This window comes from Bufo bufo, chromosome 6 (assembly GCF_905171765.1).
Source record: "Bufo bufo chromosome 6, aBufBuf1.1, whole genome shotgun sequence".
NCBI classification, from domain to species: Eukaryota; Metazoa; Chordata; class Amphibia; order Anura; family Bufonidae; genus Bufo; species Bufo bufo.
In genome coordinates, this window is record NC_053394.1 from 189,295,051 (window position 1) to 189,322,813 (window position 27,763).

General features: G+C 43.3%; 1 protein-coding gene across 1 annotated transcript in view; it reads right to left on the minus strand.

Moving 5' to 3' along the window:
• LOC121003272 (oxysterol-binding protein 1-like) overlaps positions 1-13,682 on the minus strand; it is a 362,083-nt gene extending 348,401 nt beyond the window's left edge. Inside the window, 1 exon segment of the mRNA XM_040434977.1 lies at positions 13,390-13,682. Within this exon segment, the coding sequence (XP_040290911.1) occupies positions 13,390-13,682 (293 nt within the window).
• Positions 13,683-27,763: the final 14,081 nt, after the last annotated feature.

The following is a 27,763-nucleotide window of genomic DNA, read 5'->3' on the forward strand; positions in this document are numbered from 1 at the left end:
CAAATGAGCACTCGTAAGTGCCCAGGGGTGGTGTTCACTGTGTTGGAGCCCAGGCTGCTCTGCCTTTTTTCATTGTTTCCCCGCCGCAGCCTCTGCATATGCCCGCCCTCCTATTCCCTTGCGTCATCCTTCGGGCCGGAGCATGCGCACTGCTATGCCCATTGTGGGCACGGCATCGCTTTAACTACTGCGCATGCGCCGGCAAAGGCCACATTGCCGCTGGTTTCGCGCCGTTCGCCGGCACACGCGGAGTAGTTAAAGCGATGCCATGCCAACAATGGGCATCACAGTGTGCCCGGCGAGGCAGTGCGCAGGAGAAGGATATCAGCCGGACCGAAGGATGACAAGGGAATAGAAAGGGCTGGCAGAGGCTGGGGCGGGAAAATAATTAAAAAAGGCAGAGCAGCCTGGGCTCCAACACATGGGCACTTGCAAATGCTCAATTGCATATGAATTGAACTTCGTTTTTTCCAGCTTCTGCAAGTGTAAAGAAAATACTAGAGGTACCATTACACTCATGTATAGGTGTGCTACAGAGCCATGTAAGCACTTTATATGGCCATATGTAGGTGACAGACTCCCTTTAAACACATAAAGACGATTTAAACAATAGGTCAAAAGTGCTTAGCATGAGTCTATGCGATTATGTTGGCTCTCAGCCCGATTAACCAAAAGCCAAGAACAACTATTAATTACAGATAAATAAAGAGCTCCCCACCTTAGCAAGCCAGTAGTTTGTCAGATTTTGCCATGGATTGTAGTTGATTAAAAAGTCTGTGACGTACAAGGAATACTGTAGATTTAAAAAATGCTTCACTAGCACTGGAATGTGGTTTACTGCAGTATCTGGACCAAAAATCCATAATTACCTCAGATTTGAACATAGGGGGAGATTTATCAAGACAGCACTTTCTGCGCCAGACTTGATATCCCCTGCGCCGCTGGGGAATGCTCCTAATTTATGACGAGGTGCACCCCCCCTCATAAATTAGGCGCATCCTCAGGCAGTCCATTCACCTAAAAAGAAATCTACGTATGCACATAAGCACAGAGCTGTCTTCATTTGTGCCAGAAAGCTGGCGTAACAGAAGATAAAATTAGTCATGGAACACACACACACACACACACACACACACACTTTCTCACCCTTGCCACACGCCCTTTAGGGAAAATGACGAGGGTGTCATCAAAGTTAAAAGATTTTTTTTTAAAAAGTTTGCGACTTTTTTAAGGCCACTTTTTAGGCACAAGAGAGATGATAAATCTTCCACTTTGTGCGTACCAACCTTTGCACTTTCTCTACACTCCTGAGAAACAAAGGTTAGTAGTGTTGCTTGCTGTACAACTAAATAACTTACACTGACAGTAAAACGTGGGTGCCCAACCAAATCAGCCTTCCCAAAACTGATATTCAGTGAGTTACAAGGCAAGCAACATGTAATAAGGAGCCCTGGACAGAACAATAATGTCAAATAATGAATTAAGAGAACAATGTGTAGATACCGGACAGTATGGTGGTGGCAGGTAAGGATACTTTCACACTAGCGTTTCTTTTCCGGCACTGAGTTCCGTCCTAGGGGCTCAATACTGGAAAATAACTGATCAGTTTTATCCTAATGCATTCTGAATGGAGAGCAATCTGTTCAGGATGTCTTCAGTTCAGGTCTTTTTGACTTTTCAGGACGGAGATAATACCGCAGCATGCTGCGGTTTCATCTCCGGCCAAAAAAAACTGAACACTTACCTGAATGCATTTTTTTCCCCATAGGAATGTATTAGTGCCGGATCCAGCATTTAAATTGCCGCATTGAAGGACCTGGTATTCCTGTCAGCGCATGCGCTGACCTTTAAAAATGAGAAGAAAATAAATACCGGATCCGTTTTGCCAAATAATAAATAAAGAGAACAGTGTGTAGATATCGGACAGTATGGTGGTGTCAGGTAATAAATAAAGAGAACAGTGTGTAGATATCGGACAGTATGGTGGTGTCAGGTAATAAATAAAGAGAACAGTGTGTAGATACCGGACAGAATGGTGGTGTCAGGTAATAAAGAGAACAGTGTGTAGATATCGGACAGTATGGTGTTGGCAGGTAATAAATAAAGAGAACAGTGTGTCGATATCGGACAGTATGGTGTTGGCAGGTAATAAATAAAGAGAACAGTGTGTCGATACCGGACAGTATGGTGGTGTCAGGTAATAAAGAGAACAGTGTGTAGATACCGGACAGTATGGTGGTGTCAGGTAATAAAGAGAACAGTGTGTAGATACCGGACAGTATGGTGGTGTCAGGTAATAAAGAGAACAGTGTGTAGATATCGGACAGTATGGTGTTGGCAGGTAATAAATAAAGAGAACAGTGTGTAGATACCGGACAGAATGGTGGTGTCAGGTAATAAAGATAACAGTGTGTAGATATCGGACAGTATGGTGTTGGCAGGTAATAAATAAAGAGAACAGTGTGTAGATATCGGACAGTATGGTGGTGTCAGGTAATAAATAAAGAGAACAGTGTGTAGATACCGGACAGAATGGTGGTGTCAGGTAATAAAGATAACAGTGTGTAGATACCGGACAGAATGGTGGTGTCAGGTAATAAAGAGAACAGTGTGTAGATATCGGACAGTATGGTGTTGGCAGGTAATAAATAAAGAGAACAGTGTGTCGATACCGGACAGTATGGTGGTGTCAGGTAATAAAGAGAACAGTGTGTAGATACCGGACAGTATGGTGGTGTCAGGTAATAAAGAGAACAGTGTGTAGATACCGGACAGTATGGTGGTGTCAGGTAATAAAGAGAACAGTGTGTAGATATCGGACAGTATGGTGTTGGCAGGTAATAAATAAAGAGAACAGTGTGTAGATACCGGACAGAATGGTGGTGTCAGGTAATAAAGATAACAGTGTGTAGATATCGGACAGTATGGTGTTGGCAGGTAATAAATAAAGAGAACAGTGTGTAGATACCGGACAGAATGGTGGTGTCAGGTAATAAAGATAACAGTGTGTAGATATCGGACAGTATGGTGTTGGCAGGTAATAAATAAAGAGAACAGTGTGTAGATACCGGACAGTATGGTGTTGGCAGGTAATAAAGAGAACAGTGTGTAGATATCGGACAGTATGGTGTTGGCAGGTAATAAATAAAGAGAACAGTGTGTAGATATCGGACAGTATGGTGTTGGCAGGTAATAAATAAGAGAACAGTGTGTAGATACCGGACAGTATGGTGTTGGCAGGTAATAAATAAAGAGAACAGTGTGTAGATACCGGACAGTATGGTGTTGGCAGGTAATAAATAAAGAGAACAGTGTGTAGATACCGGACAGTATGGTGTTGGCAGGTAATAAATAAAGATAACAGTGTGTAGATATCGGACAGTATGGTGTTGGCAGGTAATAAATAAAGAGAACAGTGTGTCGATACCGGACAGTATGGTGGTGTCAGGTAATAAAGAGAACAGTGTGTAGATATCGGACAGTATGGTGTTGGCAGGTAATAAATAAAGAGAACAGTGTGTAGATATCGGACAGTATGGTGTTGGCAGGTAATAAAGAGAACAGTGTGTAGATACCGGAAAGTATGGTGTTGGCAGGTAATAAATAAAGAGAACAGTGTTTAGATACCGGACAGTATGGTGTTGGCAGGTAATAAATAAAGAGAACAGTGTGTAGATACCGGACAGTACGGTGGTGTCCAGTAAAAAAATAAAGAGAACAGTGTGTAGATATCGGACAGTATGGTGTTGGCAGGTAGAAAGTGAGGAAAATACTGTAGATACAAAGTGGCAAGATTTAGCAAAACTGGTGCAAAGGAAAACTGTATAAGTTGCCCATAGCAACCTATCAAATCAATCCTTTTATTTTCCAAAAGAGCTCTGAAAAATGAGGTTGAAGCTAATTGGTTGCTATGAGCAACTAAGTCAGCTTTCCTTTGCATAAGTTTTAATAAATCTCCCCCAATATGTCAACAGAAAAAACAAAAATGAGACAAACTGTAGCCCAGATAGTGACAGGAAATAAGTAAGGAGTATACTGTAGCTACTTATCAGGATAGTGATGGCAGTAGACAATTGAAAAGAACACTACATGAGGTCAGGATGGTGGTAAGGTAAGAAGGAGGAGGACAGGGAAGATACAGGACAGTGAGTACAGTAAGAATTCAGCAGATACAGGACAATGGCGGCAAGTAAAAGGTGAGGAGAACAGTGTAGATATAAAACAGGATAGTTGTGGCAGGCAATAAGTGAGGAGAACATTGTACATAAGGTCAGGATGATGGCAAGGAAAGATTGAGGTGGACAGTGTAGATGCAGAATAATGGTGGTGGTAGGTAATAAGCGCGGACAGCACTGTAGATACAGGATGGTAGTGGGAAGTAAAACGTGAGCAGTGCTCCAGACAAAAAAAAAAAAAAAACCTAGTAGCCATTGGCTCCTGAACTGAAAAATTTAGGAGCTAAATAAACTTTTAGTCGCCAAATCGAAACAGAATCAAAATTTTGGTATAGTGACAACGCTACGCCGATCAGATCGGCGTAGGGTTGTTTCGATACCAAAATTCTGATTCGCTTTAGTCACCATAAAAAAGTATTGCGATACTCAATACCACGCAAAAAAAATTTAAAAAAATAAAAGCCGCGTGCATTTTGCTTTTTATGAAACGTTCAGCCCATAATAGAACAGTCCTATCCTATTTTTCGGGGTGACAAGGTGACTAAAAAATGGCGAATCGCATGGTTTTTATTTATTTATTTCTGTTACGGCGCTCACTGCATAGGAGATATTTTTTAATAATTTAATAGTTTGGACTTTTCGGACGCAGCGCTACGTAATATGTTTATTTATTGTTTATATATTTTATATGTAAAATTGGGAAAGGGGGTATTTTAACTTAATATTTTAGGGTACTTTCACACTAGCGTTTTTCATTTCCGGCATAGAGCTCCATCACATGGGCTCTTTACCGGAAAATAACTCATCAGGCATATCCACATGCATTCTGAATGGAGAGTAATCCGTTCAGGATGCATCAGGATGTCTTCAGTTCAGTCGTTTTGAGATGAAAAAAGATGAAACCGCAGCATGCTACAGTTTTATCTCCGGCGAAAGAAACTGAAGACTTGCCTGAATGCCAGATCCGGCATTTTTCCCCATAGGAATGTATTAGTGCCAGATCCGGCATTCAAAATACCGGAATGCAGGATCCGTCCTTCCGGTTTGCGCATGCGCAGATCGGTAAAAATGTGTAAAAAGATACAAGACGGATCCGTCTGTCCGCATGACAAATGCTTTCAGTCACATCCAAATCGGCGGATCCGGCAGGCAGTTCCGACGACGAACTGCCCGCCAGATCACACTGCCGCAACGCAAGTGTGAAAGTAGCCTTAGTGGTTTTTTTTTTACTTACTATTAGCCCCCTTAGGGGCTGGAACCCTTGTCCTATTCATTCTTAGGCCCCTTTAACAAAGGCGATATTTCTGCGCGGGTGCAATGCGTGAGGTGAACGCATTGAACCAGCACTAAATCCGGATCCCTTCACTTCTATGGGGCTGTGCACATAAGCGGTGATTTTCACGCATCACTTGTGCGTTGCGTGAAAATCGCAGCATGCTCTATGTTGTGCGTTTTTCACGCAACGCAGGCCCCATAGAAGTTAATGGGGGTGCGTGAAAATCACAAACATCCGCAAGCAAGTGCGGATGCGGTGCGATTTTCACGCATGGTTGCTAGGATGAAAGTCTATTCACTGTGTTATTTTCCCTTATAACATGGTTATAAGGGAAAATAATAGCATTCTTTAATACAGAATGCTTAGTAGAAGGTCAATTGAGGGTTAAAATATATTTTTTTTTTAATTAACTCATCTCCTCCAATTGATCGCGTAGCTGCCGGTCTCCTGTTCTTTCTCCAGGACCTGTCAAAGGACCTGTGGTGACAACAATGTGCTCATCACATGGTACATCATATGATCCATCATCATGGTAATGGACCATGTGATGAGCTCAGTGACGTCACCACGGGTCCTTTGACAGGTCCTGAAGAAAGAACAGGAGACCGGCAGCAACGCGATCAAATGGAGGAGGTGAGTTTTAATTTTTTTTAACTCACTGGCACTGCGCCACCAATGTTTATTATACTGGGGTGTTGGGGGGGCACACTGCGCCACCAATAAAGATAACTGACCTGTTAATACAAATACAGGGGGCGGGTGCTATAATCAAATAGCCAGCACCCGACCTCTGTCAGGGATCTGCGATCAGCGGCAGTTAACCCCTAAGGTACCGCACCTGAAGGGTTAACTGCCGCTGATCACAGCTCCCTGTCATAGAGATCGGGTGCCAGCTATTTGATTCCTGCACCCGCCTCCTGTATTTGTATTAACAGGTCAGTTATCTTCATTGGCGGCGCAGTGGCCACAGCCCCTCCCCTCCCTCTCCCTTCTTACTGGCAGCGGCAGCACAGGGGGGAGGGAGAGACTCCTTCTCCACTGCGCTGCTGAGAAGAACATCGGCTGCGGGGCAGAGAACTATCATCTCCTGTGCCCCGCCGCTGTATTCAACGGTAGAGCTGCGGCGGCGGGTCTAGTCGCACATGGCGACAAGACTAAAAAAAGTCTTGTCGCCATTTGTAAATTCTAAGTCGTATTGGCGACCATTTTGGTCGCCATCTGGGGCCCTGCGTGAGGAGGATATAGTAGATACAGAATGATGATGGTGGTGGCGGTGGTAGGTAATAAGCGGGGACAACACTGTAGCTACAGGATGATAGTGGAAAGTAAAACGTGAGGAGGATATCGTAGATATAGAATGATGGTGGCATTTTATACCCTTAGGGACCGGGTTCATTTTCACCTTAAGGGCCAGGCCATTTTTTGCAAAACTGACCAGTGTCACTTTATGTGGTGATCCTTTGACTTATCCAGGCCATTTTGAGAGTTTTTAAGTTTCAATTTCTCTACTTCTATAATACATAGTAATACCTCCAAAAATAGTTATTACTTCACATTCCCCATATGTCTACTTCATCTTTTGATCATTTTGGGAATGATATTACATTTTCTGGGGCTGTTACAAGGCTTAGAAGTTTAGAAGCAAATCTGAAAATTTTTCAGAACTTTTCAAAAACCCACTTTTTAAGGACCAGTTCAGGTCTGAAGTCACTTTGTGAGGCATAATAAAAACCACCCAAAAATGACCCCATTCTAGAAACTACACCCCTCAAGGTATTAAAAACTGATTTTACAAAACGTTGTTAACCCTTTAGGTGTTACACAAAAATTAATGGAAAATAGAGCTACAATTTCAAAATTTCACTTATTTGGCAGATTTTCCATTTTAATATTTTTTTCCAGTTACAAAGCTAGGGTTAACAGCCAAACAAAACTCATTATTTATGGCCCTGATTCTGTAGTTTACAGAAACACCCCACATGTGGTCGTAAACTGCTGTACGGGCACACGGCAGGCTGCAGAAGGAAAGGAATGCCATACGGTTTTTGGAAGGCAGATTTTGCTGGACTGGTTTTCTGACACCATGTCCCATTTGAAGCCCCCCTGATGCACCACTAGAGTAGAAACTCCAAAAAAGTGACCCCATTTTAGAAACTACGGGAAAGGGTGGCAGTTTTGTTGGTACTAGTTTAGGGTACATATGATTTTTGGCTGCTCTACAGTCATGGCCAAAAGTTTTGAGAATTACATAAATATTGGAAATTGGAAAAGTTGCTGCTTAAGTTTTTATAATAGCAATTTGCATATACTCCAGAATGTTATGAAGAGTGATCAGATGAATTGCATAGTCATTCTTTGCCATGAAAATTAACTTAATCCCCAAAAAAACTTTCCACTGCATTTCATTGCTGTCATTAAAGGACCTGCTGAGATCATTTCAGTAATCATCTTGTTAACTCAGGTAAAAATGTTGACGAGCACAAGGCTGGAGATTATTATGTCAGGCTGATTGGGTTAAAATGGCAGACTTGACATGTTAAAAGGAGGGTGATGCTTGAAATCATTGTTCTTCCATTGTTAACCATGGTGACCTGCAAAGAAACACGTGCAGCCATCATTGCGTTGCATAAAAATGGCTTTACAAGCAAGGATATTGTGGCTACTAAGATTGCACCTCAATCAACAATTTATAGGATCATCAAGAACTTCAAGGAAAGAGGTTCAATTCTTGTTAAGAAGGCTTCAGGGCGTCCAAGAAAGTCCAGCAAGTGCCAGGATCATCTCCTAAAGAGGATTCAGCTGCGGGATCGGAGTGCCACCAGAGCAGAGCTTGCTCAGGAATGGCAGCAGGCAGGTGTGAGCGCATGTGCACGCACAGTGAGGCGAAGACTTTTGGAAGATGGCCTGGTGTCAAGAAGGGCAGCAAAGAAGCCACTTCTCTCCAAAAAAAACATCAGTGACAGATTGATCTTCTGCAGAAAGTTTGGTGAATGGACTCTGCATAAATGTCATGTAATTGTCGATAAAAGCCTTTGAAACGTATGAAGTGCGTGTAATTATATTTCACTACATCACAGAAACAACTGAAACAAAGATCTAAAAGCAGTTTAGCAGCAAACTTTGTGAAAACTAATATTTGTGTCATTCTCAAAACTTTTGGCCACGACTGTATTACACTTTTTGTGAGGCCAGGTAACAAGAAATAGCTGTTTTTGCACAGTTTTTGTTTTGTTATTTACAACATTCATCTGACAGGTTAGATCATGTGGTATTTTTATAGAGCAGGTAGTCACCGACATGGCGATACCCAATATGTATACAATTTTTTTTATTTATGTAAGTTTTACACAATGATTTCATTTTTGAAACAAAAAATATCATGTTTTAGTGTTTCCATAGTCTGAGAGGCATAGTTTTTTCAGTTTTTGGGCGATTATCTTGGGCAGGGTATGATTTTTGCGAGATGAGATGACTATTTGATTGGCACTATTTTGGGGTGCATATGACTTTTTGATCGCTTGCTATTACACTTTGTGATGTAAGGTGACAAAAAAAAGCCTTTTTTTACACTATTATTTAAGGTTTTTTTACGGTGTTCACCTGAGGGGTTAGGTCATATGATATTTTTATAGAGCAGGTTATTACGGATGCGGCGATACCCAATATGTATACTTTTTTAAATTTACTTAAGTTTTACACAATAACAGCTTTTTTAAAACAAAAAAATTATGTTTTAGTGTCTACATATTCTGATCCATAGTTTTTAAATTTTTTGGGCGATTGTCTTAGGTAGGGGCTCATATTTTGCGGAATGAGGCGACGGTTCGATTGCCCACCAAAGTAGTACCATACGCCTTTTTGCTCGCTTACTGTTGGTTTATTTAGCACAGTTTTTATTTTTTACGGTGTTCATCTGAGGGGTTAGGTCATGTGAGCCGGTCAATAGGGACGCGGCGATACCTAATATGTTTTTTTACTTTATTTGGGGGAAATTATGTGTTGTTTTTTTTTACTTGGAACTTTTAATTTTTTGGGGGGGAAAACTATTTTCTCAACTTTTTTTCCACTGTTTTTTGTCCCACTTTGGGACTTCAACTTTTGGGGGTCTGATCCCCTTTACAATGCATTCCAATACTTCTGTATTGGAATGCATTGGCTGTATGAGTAATACAGTGTGTATTACTCATACAGCTTCCGGCCTGTGAGATCCAGGGGGACCGCTGAAGTTGCGGTCACGTGACACACCTGTCTCTGGATATATACATAACCATGGATTAATCGGTTTTATTCATTTTCTATTCAATAAAACATTCGTTTTTAAGAAAATAAGTAGCTAAGCCCTCTAGGTGCCCTTTAGCTTAATCCTAGTGCTATTTCCTATTTTAATAAATATAGTATGATCTGCCTTAGAATGACACCTGGGGGCAAGCCCTCCCCCTTGGGGTCTGCCCACAGGTGCGTTTTCTTGGCGTTTTTTGGGCGTTTCCTATGGCCCACTGGCTAAACCTGATAAAGGGGAATTGTTTATCCCTGAAACACATTGATTTATGTTTGTACGCCATCTTCTAATAAAGATTAATTTATTTGATCATCAAGACCATCTTGACCAGTGGTTTTTGCACCTGAGCAGAATTTCCTCTGCTACTCAAGCCCTGGCTGCCATGGTAACCTCTCTGCTGCTGTGTGCACAGGGCAGCAGGGACAGTGTAAGATCCTATTCACTCTAATAGAGCTCTATTAGGGTGAATAGGACAAGAGATTAAAAGATCCCAGGTTCTAGCCCCTAAGGGGGGGGGGGTATTGTTATTAAATAAACTTAAAAAAAAAAAAAAAAAAAATACACCAAAATAGTATAAATCACCCCCTTTCCCACTTTTACATATAAAATATATAAACAATAATAAAATATTACATATCGCCAAGTACGAAAAGTCCAAAATATAAAAAAATCTCTTATGCGGTGAACACTGTAAAAGAAAAAAAAAAGAAAAGAAAAAATGTGCGATTCACCTTTTTTTTGTCACCTTTTCCTCCCAAAAAAAAAGTATAGGACTGTTCTATTATGGGTCGGACGTTCCATAAAATGCGGAATGCCCGCGGCTTTTTTTTAGGGATCGAACGATATTGATTTTTTAGGGCCGATACCGATAATTTGTGAACTTTCAGGCCGATAGCCAATAATTTATACTGATATGCTGGTAATTTTCATTTTTGAAAAAAAATAAAATTCCTACACAAATCTGCTGAAAATTAATATGTTTATAGTTCACGTGTATTTTTTTTTTTTAAATCTTTCTTTCATTTATACATAATATTTTATTTTTTTTTACTAACTTTTAGCCCCCTTAGGGACTAGAACCCTTGTCCTATTCACCCTGATAGATCTCTATCAGGGTGAATAGGACCTCACACTGTCCCTGCTGCTCTGTGCTTTGTGCACACAGCAGCATGGAGCTTACCATGGCAGCCAGGGCTTCAATAGCGTCCTGGCTGCCATGGTAACCGATCGGAGGAGGAGGGGAGAGGGGACCCTGTGGCCACTGCAACCAATGATTAATACTTGGGGGCTTGGGGGGTGCGCACTGCGCCACCAATAAAGAGAAATCTCTCATTAATTTATATACAGGAGGCGGGAGCTGGCTGCAGAATCACATAGCCGACTCCCGACCTCTATGAGCGGTAGCTGCGAACCGCGGCACCTGAGGGGTTAACTACCGCAGATCGCAGCTACCGCTCATAGAGGTCGGGAGTCGGCTATGTGATTCTGCAGCCAGCTCCCGCCTCCTGTATATGAATTAATGAGAGATTTATCTTCATTGGTGGCGCAGCGGCCATAACCCCTCCCCTTCTCTTGTCCTCCATCTCAGTGGCTGGCTCACAGGGGGAGGGAGACACTGCTTCCTTCTCCCCTGTGCTGCTGAGGGAACACGGAGAGCGCTGACAGCAGCGAGATCTGTGTTCCCCATACGTTATCGGAATATCGGCAAAATAGATGCCGATACCGATCAAAATACTGAATATCGGCCGATAATATCAGTAAAACCGATAATCGGTCGATCCCTACTTTTTTTGGCGTTTTATTTTTTCACGTGGTATCAAATGGTATCGAAATGGTATCAAAATTTTGGTATCGAAACAACCCTAAAGAGAGCAGTGCTATATTCTGCCTCTTTAAGGCCACACCAGCACAATGTTACAGTGATGACAACCCCTGCAGGATACTAACAGGACACCAATGATAATGGGGCTTGGATAAAGTGAAGTTTATCTCTCAGCCTCCATGAAACATCATTTCTAACTTCAGTTTCACATTTTCACCTGTGGGAGGGGCTTAGTTGTGCGCACTCCCCCAGTGACAACTATGTATAACCGCTATTAGAGTTGCACCAGGTATCAAAGTATTGATACCCAATCGATACTTTTAGACCTGGATTCATTCGATACCAGGTCTTACTATTTCACTATGCTAGGCTGCACAGCCTAGTATCAGTTAGAGAACATGGCACGCGCTGCTCTCAGCATGCGCCATGTTCTCCTCAGCAGCACAGTGGAGAACGAGGGAGTCTGCAGGGAGGAGGAGGTGGGGGGCTGTGGCCACAGCGCCACCAATAAATGTAATTAACAGATTAATTCAAGTATAGGCAGAGAGTGCCGGCGGCGGTATCACAGACCCGGCACCCAGCCTCAACATGCGATCCGCAGCAATTAACCTCTCAGAGTCAGGGATGCATGCAGCCACTCCATTTATTTCTACAGGAGTTCCAGCAATATTGGAATACAGAGCTTGGTGATATTTGGAACTCTGATCACCCACTCTGTTCATTTTCGTTTGAGCTCAAAGAGCTGGCCACCACCATCTTGATTGAAGATCCAGCACGAAATCTTGTGCTGCCCATGATGAAAATAAGTATGAGGTAAGTATGTAATATTAAATGTCAGACGCCACGATGAGCTATGAACGTGCCACCTGAGGTGGTACAATGACAGGGAGTGGCACATACGCCGTTCTGTCATTTAACCCACTACTTACAAAGAAATGCGCTTTGTGACAAAGTAATTTGTCACAAAGCGAATTTTCTTGTAAAATTCAGTGAAGCAGCAAATCTCTAGTGTCAGGTACCCGGGGAGCAGTACATGGCACATAGACCCCAATTTATCAAGACTTGGGTGTGCTACGTTGGTCTTCATAGGGTCTGCACCACCGTAGGAGGCATTTCATTTACAGCAGCTTCTGGCAGAAATGATGACGAATTGTGTTGTGAAAGATGGCCCTACACCCTATCCTCACCACTCTCCTTTTTGGGAAAATGCCGAGGGGTGGCATGAAAACACCAGCTGCGACTACACTTAGTGAAAACTGGGTTTTGCAACTTTTTAACACCAAAAAACACAAATGCCACCCATGTTCACTGGATTTTCACAGACCCATAGACTGCAATAGGTTTGCTTGGTCCATATCATGAAGCAAAGTAGTGCATGCCTCTGTGATGGAAAACCACTGACGTGTGAACACAGATCAATGAGTACATTTGCTGGCCGTAGAAAACGTGGACTGCACGTGAGAAGGCCGTATGCTGACCGTGGTCTCCGTGCAAAGAACGCAGACCCATCGACTTCTAATTTGTTTGTTCAAACATCAGTTTTTCCACTAACGTCATTACAAAGAAAGAAAAAAGAAAATCACAGAGACATGAACTACTTTGGTCCATGATGTGGACTAACGCGCTCATCGACGTGTATGGGGCTGTTAACCGTATTTGGTCCATTTTTCACTGATCACTGGTAGGAGATGCTCTGAAAATTAAAGGGGTTGCTTGGGTTCAGAGATTAACCTGGACAACCCCTTGAATTTTCAGCTAAGCAGTGTCCCTAAAATACAGATGACACAAGGGCAGATTTTCCGCGGTGAGACAGCACAGAAATGAAGCTAGAAGTTACCGGTAATATGACAGGAGGCCATTGCTGAGAACAAACCACCTCCGCTGGTAACCCTTAATGTAGTTGGTCCACTTGAAAAGCCAGCCTTCTCGAGCTGAACCGGATGCGGAGCCTGAGGAGCTGCTGGAGCCTTCCTTGGGCGGTACCGGACCGGACCCAGGAGGCGGCGGGGCCGGGGGAAGCGGAGGAACAGATCCAGGACCCGGTCCGCTGTGTGGCTGAGCCGGGGGTGACAAGGACGGTGATACCAGACCGGAACCGGAAGCGGTGGAAGCCGCACGCACCTCCGCCATCAGGAGACACCGAGGCGGACGAGCCGGAACCGGTGCACCGGAACCAGAAGACACGTCATGGACGGATGGGTGTGCGTGGTAGAGGCGGAGTCTTAGGAGGAAGTCAGGTTAGTAGGACGGCGAGGGGTCGCGGCGCCGCCATTTCTTGGAGGATTTGGGATCGAGGCTTCGACTGTCACCTGATCTTGTGACGTTTCTAAACTGCGTTCACTGCCAGTGATGGGAAATCTCCCGCTGTAGGGCAGCTCTTTCCCACCAGGTGCCCAGCAGTAGTATTTCATTAGACAGCTCCTAGTAGTTTGGCAGAACTCATACCCTCGACCGACATTTACTAGTGATAGGAAATAGTCCTTACTACAGAAAGGCTGTGTATTTCCTATCATCTATTGGTCAGGTCTTACTCTTTCACTGTGACTTCATTTCATCCCATCCTCAGTAGGACCTGCAAGCCTCATGCACACAACTGCATCCATATTGCGGCCCGCAGATCTGCAAGAAAAACCTCTTTGTAGAAATGCCTATTCTTGTCTGCAAAACGAATATTTGTTATTATTTTTTGCGGCACGGTTGCATGGATCCGCATGGCACACATAGGTCATCAATATGTACTCTGTGAGGACCCAACACTCCTGTCAATCAGCTGTTTGAAGAGGTAGCGCTGCTTCCTGTTCATTACACTGCCCAATGTCTCAGTAGTGCAGTGTAGTTACAAGTACACTATGCCACCACTCCATAAGAGATGATGCACAGCAGGGCCGTCTTTAATATTGATTGGACCCTGGGCAAGAATTTACTTGGGCCCCCTGGATCCCGCCTTCCCACACCCTAGCATGCAATCATGCCCTCTACCACAACACACACAAAAAAAAAAATCCACACACCTGGTAGAGTAGTGAACTACTACTGCAGTATTATTTATTTAGGGACTGTAAGGCCTCATGCACACGACTGTGCCGTTTTTTGCGGTCCGCAAACCCGTAAAAAACGGAAGCCGCCCGTGTGCCTTCTGCAATTTGCGTAACGGAACGGGCGTCCCATTGTAGACATGCCTATTCTTGTCCGCAAAACTGACAAGAATAGGACATTCTATTTTTTTGGCGGGGCCACGTAACGGAGCAACGGATGCGGACCCAAACAACGGCCGTGTGCATGAGGCCTAAGCACATGCAGTCTCAGGAGTGGTCCAGACCACACCCCTGCCTTGCAGCCTCACAGGAGTACAGGACCAATATCTGCACACGTATGTATGGCATAATTGGGATGCACATTACACATGACATGACACAGGTCTTTACCAGGCTGCAGGCCAGCAGACACATTATTCTTGCCACATGTGTCACCTGCCACTACTGACTGTACAGCCGTTCAGACAGTTCACAGTTCCACTTCCTTCAGAAAAGCGAGCCTGCCGCGCACTCCAGCGACTTACAGATAGAGGCAGTGGCGTTGCTATGGCTGGTGTCACCCTTTGCTCAGGGGGGCCCTCATGAATATAGTTTAACCGTTTATGTGCAAAAGAGAAAAAAAGAGGTCACTAAGTCAGCTCCAATCAGATATCTGCTCTGTACATAGACCCAGAGTCTTGGTCTATGTGCAGATATCTGATTGGAGCTGACTTAGTGACCTCTTTTTTTCTCTTTTTCACATAAATGGTTAAACTATATTCCTTAGTGAAAATGACACCATGAGGGCCCCCCTCAGCAAAGATTAGTAAATGTGGCCGGTGGTGGCCCCAGCCCCCAGGCCAGTTCAGCAGCAGACAGAACCCAACCCCTTATGTCTCCTGGGGCCGTCCGTCTCTATAATCCCCCACTAATTTATGAATGGATCTGGGGTGGTTAATTATTAATTTGGTGATCAGCCTGACCGGTCTAAATTTCTAATGTAGAATTAAGTCAATATATATGCGTGCTTTTTGCTTTAAAGCCTTTACCTACCGAGTCCTCCCCTCCTGGCGCGGCAGTGGCAGGTCTGGTCTGGCCTGTAGGTAAGGTGAGTGAGTCACTGGTGCCTGGTCTGGTCACGTGAGGCCGTGACTCACCACCCAATCCCTTTAGCTCCGGACCGGAGGCAGAGACTTATTCCCTGCTGCTGGCTGCTCCGCCGTGGCGCCACTCTACTCACCAGGCTGCGGTGAGTCACATCACACACCCCTTTTACCACGTGACGGCGGGGCGTCGACGTGCTTGCTAACTAAGCAGCGCAGCGCAGTTGTAACTTGTTCTGAAGAGTGTCTGCTGCTCTGCTGCATAGTGAATATCGGAGTCGGGCGTCGGGCCCCCAGGAGCAACTGGGCCCGGGGCAGCTGCCCCTTTTGCCCTGCGGCAAAGACGGCCCTGATGCACAGTGTAATGAAGAGGAAGCTGATTGTCAGGAGTCCTAGGTGTCAGACCCCTGCCGATCAGATATTGATCCTGAGGATAGGTTATCAATATGTATGGCCTGCAGAAACCCTTTAATCCCATAAGGACCCATGACGTACATGTATGTCATATCTGGCTGTGACTTAACCCCTTAAGGACTCAGCCCTATTTCACCTTAAGGACTTGGCCATTTTTTGCAAATCTGACCAGTGTCACTTTAAGTGCTGATAACTTTAAAACGCTTTGACTTATCCAGGCCATTCTGAGATTGTTTTTTCGTCACATATTGTACTTCATGACACTGGTAAAATAAAGTCTAAAAAATTCATTTTTATTTATAAAACAAATACCAAATTTACCCAAAATTTGTAAAAATTGCAAATTTCCAAGTTTCAATTTCTCTACTTCTATAATACATAGTAATACCTCCAAAAATAGTTATTACTTTACATTCCCCATATGTCTACTTCATGTTTGGATCATTTTGGGAATGATATTTAATTTTTTGGGATGTTACAAGGCTTAGAAGTTTAGAAGCAAATCTTGCAATTTTTCTGAAATTTTCAAAAACCCAATTTTTAGGGACCAGTTCAGGTCTGAAGTCACTTTGCAAGGCTTACATAATAGAAACCACCCAAAAATAACCCCATTCTAGAAACTACACCCCTCAAGGTATTCAAAACTGATTTTACAAACGTCGTTAACCCTTTAGGTGTTCCACAAGAATTAACCGCCTCCGGACCGCCTAACGGAGGATCGCGTTCCGGAGGCGGCAGCTGCAGGCAGAGTCATGCGCATCGCGGGCCGGCAAAAGTTAAAGGAGTATTTCGCCATCAACCTGCCAGCCAATGATAGTGGCTGGCAGGTTGATGATTTTTAAAAAATCGAATCACAAGCCATCTAACACCTTATACACTGCTCAAAAAAATAAAGGGAACACAAAAATAACATCCTAGATCTGAATTAATTAAATATTCTTCTGAAATACTTTGTTCTTTACATAGTTGAATGTGCTGACAACAAAATCACCCAAAAATAAAAAAATGGAAATCAAATTTTTCAACCCATGGAGGTCTGGATTTGGAGTCACCCTCAAAATTAAAGTGGAAAAACACACTACAGGCTGATCCAACTTTGATGTAATGTCCTTAAAACAAGTCAAAATGAGGCTCATTGTGCATGCTCCTGATGAGGTGGCGGACGGTCTCCTGAGGGATCTCTTCCCAGACCTGGACTAAAGCATCTGCCAACTCCTGGACAGTCTGTGGTGCAACGTGACGTTGGTGGATAGAGCGAGACATGATGTCCCAGATGTGCTCAATTGGATTCAGGTCTGGGGAACGGGCGGGCCAGTCCATAGCATCAATGCCTTCATCTTGCAGGAACTGCTGACACACTCCAGCCACATGAGGTCTAGCATTGTCTTGCATTAGGAGGAACCCAGGGCCAACCGCACCAGCATATGGTCTCACAAGGGGTCTGAGGATCTCATCTCGGTACCTAATGGCAGTCAGGCTACCTCTGGCAAGCACATGGAGGGCTGTGCGGCCCTCCAAAGAAATGCCACCCCACACCATTACTGACCCAATGCCAAACCGGTCATGCTGGAGGATGTTGCAGGCAGCAGAACGTTCTCCATGGCGTCTCAAGACTGTCACATGTGCTCAGTGTGAACCTGCTTTAATCTGTGAAGAGCACAGGGCGCCAGTGGCGAATTTGCCAATATTGGTGTTCTCTGGAAAATGCCAAACGTCCTGCACGGTGTTGGGCTGTAAGCACAACCCCCACCTGTGGACGTCGGGCCCTCATATCACCCTCATGGAGTCTGTTTCTGACCGTTTGAGCAGACACATGCACATTTGTGGTTTGCTGGAGGTCATTTTGAAGGGCTCTGGCAGTGCTCCTCCTGTTCCTCCTTGCACAAAGGCGGAGGTAGCGGTCCTGCTGCTGGGTTGTTGCCCTCCTACAGCCTCCTCCACGTCTCCTGATGTACTGGCCTGTCTCCTGGTAGCGCCTCCATGCTCTGGACACTACGCTGACAGACACAACAAACCTTCTTGCCACAGCTCGCATTGATGTGCCATCCTGGATAAGCTGCACTACCTGAGCCACATGTGTGGGTTGTAGACTCCGTCTCATGCTACCACTAGAGTGAAAGCACCGCCAGCATTCAAAAGTGACCAAAACATCAGCCAGGAAGCATAGGAACTGAGAAGTGATCTGTGGTCACCACCTGCAGAACCACTCCTTTATTTGGGGTGTCTTGCTAATTGCCTATAATTTCCACCTGTTGTCTATCCCATTTGCACAACAGCATGTGAAATTGATTGTCACTCAGTGTTGCTTCCTAAGTGGACAGTTTGATTTCACAGAAGTGTGATTGACTTGGAGTTACATTGTGTTGTTTAAGTGTTCCCTTAATTTTTTTGAGCAGTGTATTTATAAATCTAAGGTGTTAAATGGCTTCTGTGCTCCTCTGCTGGTCCTTTTGGTCGGTTGGTTCCAGCAGAGGAGCAGACATCACAGTGAGTACACCAAACAGCACACTTAGCCCCCAGATCACCCCCCATCACCCCAATTAACCCCTTGATCACCCCTGTCAATCACTAGTGAAAGGGAAAAAAGTGATCAGTGTAAACTGTCACTAGTATTTCACTAGTATTGACTGTTAGGTTTAGGATAGTTTAGGCCCCTTGGTTACGTAGTTAGCGATCGGTTAGCGCCCACCGCACCGCAGTCACTTATTCGCTGATTAGCGTATCGCTAATCAGCATTTGTACTTTTATAGTATCTGTAAGTGATCAAAACTGATCACAGTCAAATCTATAATAGTATTAGTGTCACCTTAGCTCGCCCTCCACCCAAAACGCAGTGTTTGCCTGATCGGTCGCCCACACGTGCTTTCACCCACGCCCGCCCCGCTGCAGTGACAAAAATATAATTTTTTTTTTATCACTGCACAATCACTTTACAAGCGTTGCGGCGATAAAAAAAATCAGTTTTGATATTTTTTATCAATCGCAGCGGCCTCCGGTACTTCGCTAGCCTCCCATTTGTAAGACAGGCTTGCTTTTTTTCTTGGGTAGTCTCAGGGAATACCCCTAAATTTAGTAGTCCAAATGTCAAACGGGGTATTCTTCTGAAGAGGCCTACAGGCTTCTGACCCAGTCGGATGAGGAATGGGAACCCTCATCTGACGAATCTAGCGGGTCAGAATATGAACCTGTAGAAAGCAGTGGCAGTCTGACCCAAAGTTCGGACGAGGAGGTTGAGGTCCCTGATAGCACCAGGCGTACCCGGCCCCTTGTTGCTAGACCACAGGTTGCGCAGGATCCGCTTCAAGGGCAGCAGAGTGGGGCTGTCGCTGTCGGATTACGTGGTGAGGCATACACCAGCAGCGCAGCCCTCCCTGGACCTAGTACCAGCACTGCCGTACAACATGGTGAAGTGGCGAGCACCAGAAGGGCAGTTGACAGGCCCGTAGAGTCCCTGATGTGCTGGCAAACCCTGATTGGCAGTCCACAACTTCAGCCGCACCTGTAGTTCCCCCTTTCACCGCCCAGTCTGGAGTTCGGGTTGAGACAGCTCAGATCGGTTCGGCACTGGGATTTTTTGAGCTGTTCTTGACTGTGGAGCTCTTGGACTTAGTCGCGGCAGAAACAAATCAGTATGCCACTCAATTTATAGCCGCCAACCCGGGAAGCTATTATGCCCAGCCTTTCCGGTGGAAACCAGTCCAAGTTTCCGAATTAAAAAAATTTCTGGGCCTTCTCCTCAACATGGGTCTAACCAAAAAGCATGAATTGCGGTCATATTGGTCTACGAACCCAATTCATCACATGCCCATGTTCTCTGCTGCTATGTCCAGGGCACGATTTGAGGCCATCCTGCGTTTCCTGCACTTTAGCGACAACACCACCTCCCGTCCCAGAGGCCACCCAGCTTTTGACCGGCTCCACAAAATTCGGCCCCTCATACACCACTTCAACAACAAATTTGCAGATTTGTATACCCCTGAGCAAAACATCTGCGTAAACGAGTCCCTTATACATTTTACCGGGCGCCTTGGCTTTAAACAATACATCCCAAGCAAGCGTGCCCGGTATGGGGTCAAATTGTATAAGCTCTGTGAAAGGGCCACAAGCTATACCCACAAATTTCGGATCTGTGAGGGAAAAGATCAGACCCTGGAGCCGGTCGGTTGCCCTGACTACCTGAGGAGCAGTGGGAAGACAGTCTGGGACTTGGTGTCACCCTTATTTGGCAAGGGGTACCATCTTTATGTGGACAATTTTTACACAAGTGTGTTCCTCTTCAGGCATTTGTTCCTAGAACAGATTGGCTGCTGTGGCACCGTGCGACCTAGTCGCCGGGGCTTCCCCCAACGGCTCGTTACCACCCGTCTTGCAAAGGGGGAGAGGGCTGCCTTGTGTAACCAAGAACTGCTCGCGGTGAAATGGAGAGACAAGCGTGACGTTTACATGCTCTCCTCCATTCACGCAGACACGACAATCCAAATTGAACGGGCAACCAGTGTCATTGAAAAGCCCCTCTCAGTCCACGACTATAATGCGCTCATGGGAGGGGTGGACTTCAATGACCAGATGTTGGCTCCCTATTTAGTTTCCCGACGCACCAGACGCTGGTATAAGAAGGTGTCTGTATATTTGATTCAATTGGCGATGTACAATAGTTTTGTTCTCTACAGTAAGGCTGGGAGAACAGGATCCTTCCTCAAATCTCAGGAAGAGATCATCGCGAACCTCCTGTATCCAACCACCAGTGTAGTGAATCGTCTACACAAGCGACATTTCCCCAATGTCGTTGCTGGTACCTCAACCCAACCGTCACCCCGAAAAATATGTTGTGTCTGTAGCAGGAGTGGAATAAGGCGTGGCACCCGCTATTTCTGTCCTGACTGCCCTATGCTTAGGTGAGTGTTTCCGGAAGTACCACACACAGGTACACTTAGCATAGGGATTGCATCTCACAGGACTATTAGGGCCCTTTCACTCACAGCTGCTGCAAACCTCTCCTTTCACCTGGGATAAAGTGCATAATGTACTTCCCGGGAATGATTTATTCATCCACATCGATTGATGTGAATGGAGAAATCGGGTTTGCCAGGGCATACGGGCTAAGTGGGTATGGATGTTGGGCGGAGCTCCTATGTCCTGGCAGACGCCTTTCCCCTCCTTTTTTTTTAGGCAGAGATTTTTTCATCCACATTGATCGATGCGAATGAAGAAATATGTGCCGTTAATTTTTTTCTTTCAGCTTAGAGGCTGAACGGAAAAAAAAAATCTCATTACCCGTATGCTCAATATAAGGAGAATAGCAGAAACTCCTAATGCTGGCCATACATGCAATGATTGCGGAGACCCTCAAATGCCAGGGCAGTACAAACACCCCACAAATGACCCCATTTTGGAAAGAAGACACCCCAAGGTATTCGCTGAGGGGCATATTGAGTCCATGAAAGATTGAAATTTTTGTCCCAAGTTAGCGGAAAGGGAGACTTTGTGAGAAAAAACAAAAAAAAATCTATTTCCGCTAACTTGTGGCAAAAAAAATAAAATTCTATGAACTCGCCATGCCCCTCATTGAATACCTTGGGGTGTCTTCTTTCCAAAATGGGGTCACATGTGGGGTATTTATACTGCCCTGGCATTTTAGGGGCCCTAAAGCGTGAGAAGAAGTCTGGGATCCAAATGTCTAAAAATGCCCTTCTAAAAGGAATTTGGGCCCCTTTGCTCATCTAGGCTGCATAAAAATATGTCACACATCTGGTATCGCCGTACTCAGGAGAAGTTGGGGAATGTGTTTTGGGGTGTCATTTTACATATACCCATGCTGGGTGAGATAAATATCTTGGTCAAATGCCAACTTTGTATAAAAAAATGGGAAAAGTTGTCTTTTGCCGAGATATTTCTCTCACCCAGCATGGGTATATGTAAAATGACACCCTAAAACACATTGCCCAACTTCTCCTGAGTACGGCGATACCAGATGTGTGACACTTTTTTGCAGCCTAGGTGGGCAAAGGGGCCCACATTCCAAAGAGCACCTTTAGGATTTCACAGGGCATTTTTTACACATTTTGATTTCAAACTACTTCCCACACATTTGGGCCCCTAGAATGCCAGGGCAGTATAACTACCCCACAAGTGACCCCATTTTAGAAAGAAGACACCCCAAGGTATTTCGTGATGGGCATAGTAAGTTCATGGAAGTTTTTATTTTTTGTCACAAGTTAGTGGAATATGAGACTTTGTAAGGAAAAAAATAAAATTAAAAAAAATCATCATCTTCCGCTAACTTGTGACAAAAAATAAAAAGTTCTATGAACTCACTATGCCCATCAGCGAATACCTTACGGTGTCTACTTTCCGAAATGGGGTCATTTGTGGGGTTTTTCTACTGTCTGGGCATTGTAGAACCTCAGGAAACATGACAGGGGCTCAGAAAGTCAGAGCTGCTTCAAAAAGCGGAAATTCACATTTTTGTACCATAGTTTGTAAACGCTATAACCAAACCATTTTTTTTTTACCCAAACATTTTTTTTTATCAACGACATGTAGAACAACAAATTTAGAGAAAAATTTATATATGGATGTCGTTTTTTTTGAAAAATTTTACAACTGAAAGTGAAAAATGTAATTTATAAAAATGATTAATAAAAAAATAAAAATTAAAAAAAAAGTAAAAATGTCAGCAGCAATAAAATACCACCAAATGAAAGCTCTATTAGTGAGAAGAAAAGGAGGTAAAATTCATTTGGGTGGTAAGTTGCATGACAGAGCAATAAACGGTGAAAGTAGTGTAGTGCAGAAGTGTAAAAAGTGGCCTGGTCATTAAGGGTGTTTAAGCTAGGGGGGCTGAGGTGGTTAATGGAAAATAGAGATACAATTTAAAAAATTCACTTTTTTGACAGATTTTCCATTTTAATAATTTTTTTTCCAGTTACAAAGCAAAAGAGTTAACAGCTAAACCAAACTCAATATTTATGGCCCTGATTCTGTAGTTTACAGAAACACCCCATATGTGGTCGTAAACCGCTGTACGGGCAGGGCGCAGAAGGAAAGGAATGCCATACGGTTTTTGGAAGGCAGGTTTTGCTGGACTGTTTTTTTTTATACCATGTCCCATTTGAAGCCCCCCTGATGCACCCCTAGAGTAGAAACTCCATAAAAGTGACCCCATCTAAGAAACTACACCCCTCAAGGTATTTCAAAACTGATTTTACAAACGTCGTTAACCCTTTAGGTGTTCCACAAGAATTAATGGAAAATAAAGATACAATTTAAAAATTTGACTTTTTTGGCAGATTTTCCATTTTAATAATTTTTTTCCAGTTACAAAGCAAGGGTTAACAGCCAAACCAAACTCAATATTTATGGCCCTGATTCTGTAGTATACAGAAACACCCCATATGTGGTCGCAAACCGCTGTACGGGCACACGGCAGGGCGCAGAAGGAAAGGAATGCCATACGATTTTTGGAAGGCAGGTTTTGCTGGACTGTTTTTTTTGACACCATGTCCCATTTGAAGCCCCCCTGATGCACCCCTAGAGTAGAAACTTCAAAAAAGTGACCCCATTTTAGAAACTACCGGATAGGGTGGCAGTTTTGTTGGTACTAGTTTAGGGTACATATGATTTTTGGTTGCTCTATGTTACACTTTTTGTGAGGCAAGGTAACAAGAAATAGCTGTTTTGGCACCGTTTTTATTTTTTGTTATTTACAACATTCATCTGACAGGTTAGATCATGTGATATTTTTATAGACCAGGTTGTCACGGATGCGGCGATACCTAATATGTATGCTTTTTTATTTATTTATGTAAGTTTTACACAATGATTTCTTTTCTGAAACAAAAAAAATCATGTTTTAGTGTTTCCATAGTCTGAGAGCCATAATTTTTTTCAGTTTTTGGGCGATAACCTTGGGTAGGGTATGATTTTTGCTGGGATGAGATGACTGTTTTATTGGCACTATTTTGGGGTGCGTGTGACTTTTTGATCGCTTGCTATTACACTTTTTGTGATGTAAGGTGACTAAAAATGTAAATAAACCACAGTTTTTATTTTTTACGGTGTTTATCTAAGGGGTTAGGTTATGTGATATTTTTATAGAGCTGGTTGATACGGACGCGGCGATACCTAATATGTATACTTTTTTTTTATTTATGTAAGTTTTACACAATAATATCATTTTTGAAACAAAAAAAAATCATGTTTTAGTGTCTCCATATTCTGAGAGCCATAGTTTTTTCAGTTTTTGGGCGATTATCTTAGTTAGGATCTCATTTTTTGCGGGATGAGATGACAGTATGATTATCACTATTTTGGGGTGCATATGACTTTTTGATCGCTTGCTATTACACTTTTTGTGATGTAAGGTGCCTAAAAATGTAAATAAACCACAGTTTTTATTTTTTACGGTGTTTATCTAAGGGGTTAGGTTATGTGATATATTTATAGAGCTGGTTGATACGGACGCGGCGATACCTAATATGTTTACTTTTTTTTTATTTATGTAAGTTTTACACAATAATATCATTTTTAAAGCAAAAAAAAAATTATGTTTTAGTGTCTCCATATTCTGAGCCATAGTTTTTTTTATTTTTTGGGCGATTGTCTCAGGTAGGGGCTCATTTATTGCGGGATGAGGTGACGGTTAGATTGGTATTATTTTGGTGGACAAGCGTCTTTTTGATCGCTTGCTGTTGTACTTTTTGTGATGTAAGTTGACTTTTTTTTTTATTTAGCACAGTTTTTATTTTTTACGGTGTTCATCTGAGAGGTTAGGTCATGTGATATGTTTATAGAGCCAGTCGATACGGAAGCGGCGATACCTAATATGTATACTTTTTCTTTCCCCCCTATTTTTTACCAATATTTTTTTAACTTTATTTGGGGAAAATGCAGTTTTTGTTTATTTTTACTTGAAAATTGAAATTTTTTGGGGGGAAAATTTTTTTTTCAACTTTTTTTTTTACTTTATTTTTGGTCCCACTTTGGACTTCAACTTTTGGGGGTCTAATCCCTTTTACAATGCATTCCAATACTTCTGTATTGGAATGCATTGGCTGTATGAGTAATACTGTGTGTATTACTCATACAGCTTCCGGCCTGTGAGATCCAGGGGGCTGGATCTCACAGGCTCGTCACCAGAAGGCAGCGCGATGCCTTCCATGCCATCGGGTCCCCCCTACAGCCGCATGGGGACCCGATGGCACCGCTGCCCGCCAGATAAGGTAAAAGCTGCAAACCGCAGGTCTGAATTGACCTGCAGTTTGCAGCGATCGCCGACACGGGGGGATCACGGGACCCCCCCTTCCCCGGCGTTGTGACAGGTTGCCCGCTGAATGACTTTAGCGGTCATCCTGTTGCGATTAACCCCCGCCGAGCCGCAATCGCGATTTAAAGTTAGGACGTTCCGGTGCGTCCTGAGTCCTTAAGGACTCGGGAAATAGGGCGTACCGGTACACCCTAAGTCCTTAAGGGGTTAAAGAGGACCTTTCATCAGATTAGCCCTGGTCTAATTATGGTCTTACCTTATAGGACGGGCCCCACTGATGCCGTTGCACTTTTTTGTTTCCATGCGCTGTTGGCCCTGTTGATTTCGGCGCCTTATATTATAATGAGCCGACTCGGTTATACTAGGTGGAGACTCGCAGTTTCGCTGGGGGCGGTTCTCTTCTCCCTGGTTGTGAGCGCATCCAATCAGAGCGCACCGCTCTTAGCTAGGGAGGAGCTTATATCATTTTATATCATATATCTTTATTTACCACTGCCTTCTTTTTGTCGTCTAACTTAGCGCAGATCACAAGCTCGTTTTAGCTTGGTATTTATGATAATAGATTAGAATCTCCTTCATTACAGATTCTAATTTATTTACATAAATAATATAGACTGTTAATCGGAGATAGCATAAATATTCCGACAACCCTTGCTTTGTTACTGGAAAAAATGGAATTGAAAATCTGCCAAAAAGTGAAATTCTGAAATTTCATCTACATTTTCCTTTAATTCTTGTGGAACACCTAAATGTACTTTCACACTTGCGTCAGAGGGATCCGGCAAGCAGTTCCTTCGCCGGAACTGCCTGCCGGATCCGTCAAACCACATGTAACTGTACAGTTTTTCATCCCCTGGATCCGTTAGTCCGTTGCCAAAAATAAATACCGGATCCAGCAAACCGTATGTAAACGGAGATCGTTGAATGGCAGATCCGGTATTCAAATTTTCAAAGATCAAAGAGAAGCAATTTCATATGCAAATACTACAGTGGCTATAAAAGACAACCAAAGGTCACTTACCCCTCAGATGCTCCCTCAGAAGATAGTAATAAAGATTATACCGGACCACATTCGTTTTGGATTTCAGGCTCTAATCCTTGTTTCCTCCTGGAGAAGACGTCTTAGAGCCAGACGGCGGTGTCAGCATTGCTATTGGGTGCATCCAATAACTTCTGCAAGAATAAGAAGGGGAGCTTTTGAAATTATGTTTCCTGAATTGCGGAATTATCCAGACAAGTTTTTTAATTACTTACGGATGAGCGTGGAAAGTTTTGATGATCTGTTACAACGGGTGTCACCTCACATCCAAAGACAGGACCACCACTTTCCGTCGCAGTGTTTCCGCAGCAGAACGCCTAATGCTGACCATAAGGTAAATTATATTTTTCATTTTTATATATTGCCATGATTTTCATGGTTTAAAGGTGAAACCTGAAATATTTCCTAACCCCATGTAAAGAAAACTCATTTTTTTAATATACATTACTCTGCTGAGTACCGAATTGCGCAGGCCAAGGGCTATGGACGCTCTGTATTAGTATTCTTCACTGTGACTTACACATCTTGTATGGTCACGATTTTACCCATATATCGGCCATTACAGACGTTGGAAGCACTGTGAGCAATTCTAGTCATAAGCATACGCCTATTGTTATCCAAGGAGAGCCCGTTCTATCATTGCATTTTCAAAAAAGTTCCTTTGGCCTGTGAAAATTACAGCATAACAAATTAATAGGCAGTTTAACCACCTCAGCCCCCAGTGCTTAAACACCCTAAAAGACCAGGCCACTTTTTACACTTCTGACCTACACTACTTTCACCGTTTATTGATCGGTCATGCAACTTACCACCCAAATGAATTTTACCTCCTTTTCTTCTCACTAATAGAGCTTTCATTTGGTGGTATTTCATTGCTGCTGACATTTTTACTTTTTTTGTTATTAATCGAAATGTAATGATTTTTTTGCAAAAAAATGACATTTTTCACTTTCAGTTGTAAAATTTTGCAAAAAAAAACGAGATCCATATATAAATTTTGCTCTAAATTTATTGTTCTACATGTCTTTGATTAAAAAAAATGTTTGGGTAAAAAAAAAAAATGGTTTGGGTAAAAGTTATAGCGTTTACAAACTATGGTACAAAAATGTGAATTTCCGCTTTTTGAAGCAGCTCTGACTTTCTGAGCACCTGTCATGTTTCCTGAGGTTCTACAATGCCCAGACAGTACAAACACCCCACAAATGACCCCATTTCGGAAAGTAGACACCCTAAGGTATTCGCTGATGGGCATAGTGAGTTCATAAAACTTTTTATTTTTTGTCACAAGTTAGCGGAAAATGATGATTTTTTTTTTTTTGATTTTTTTTTTCTTACAAAGTCTCATATTCCACTAACTTGTGACAAAAAATAAAAAG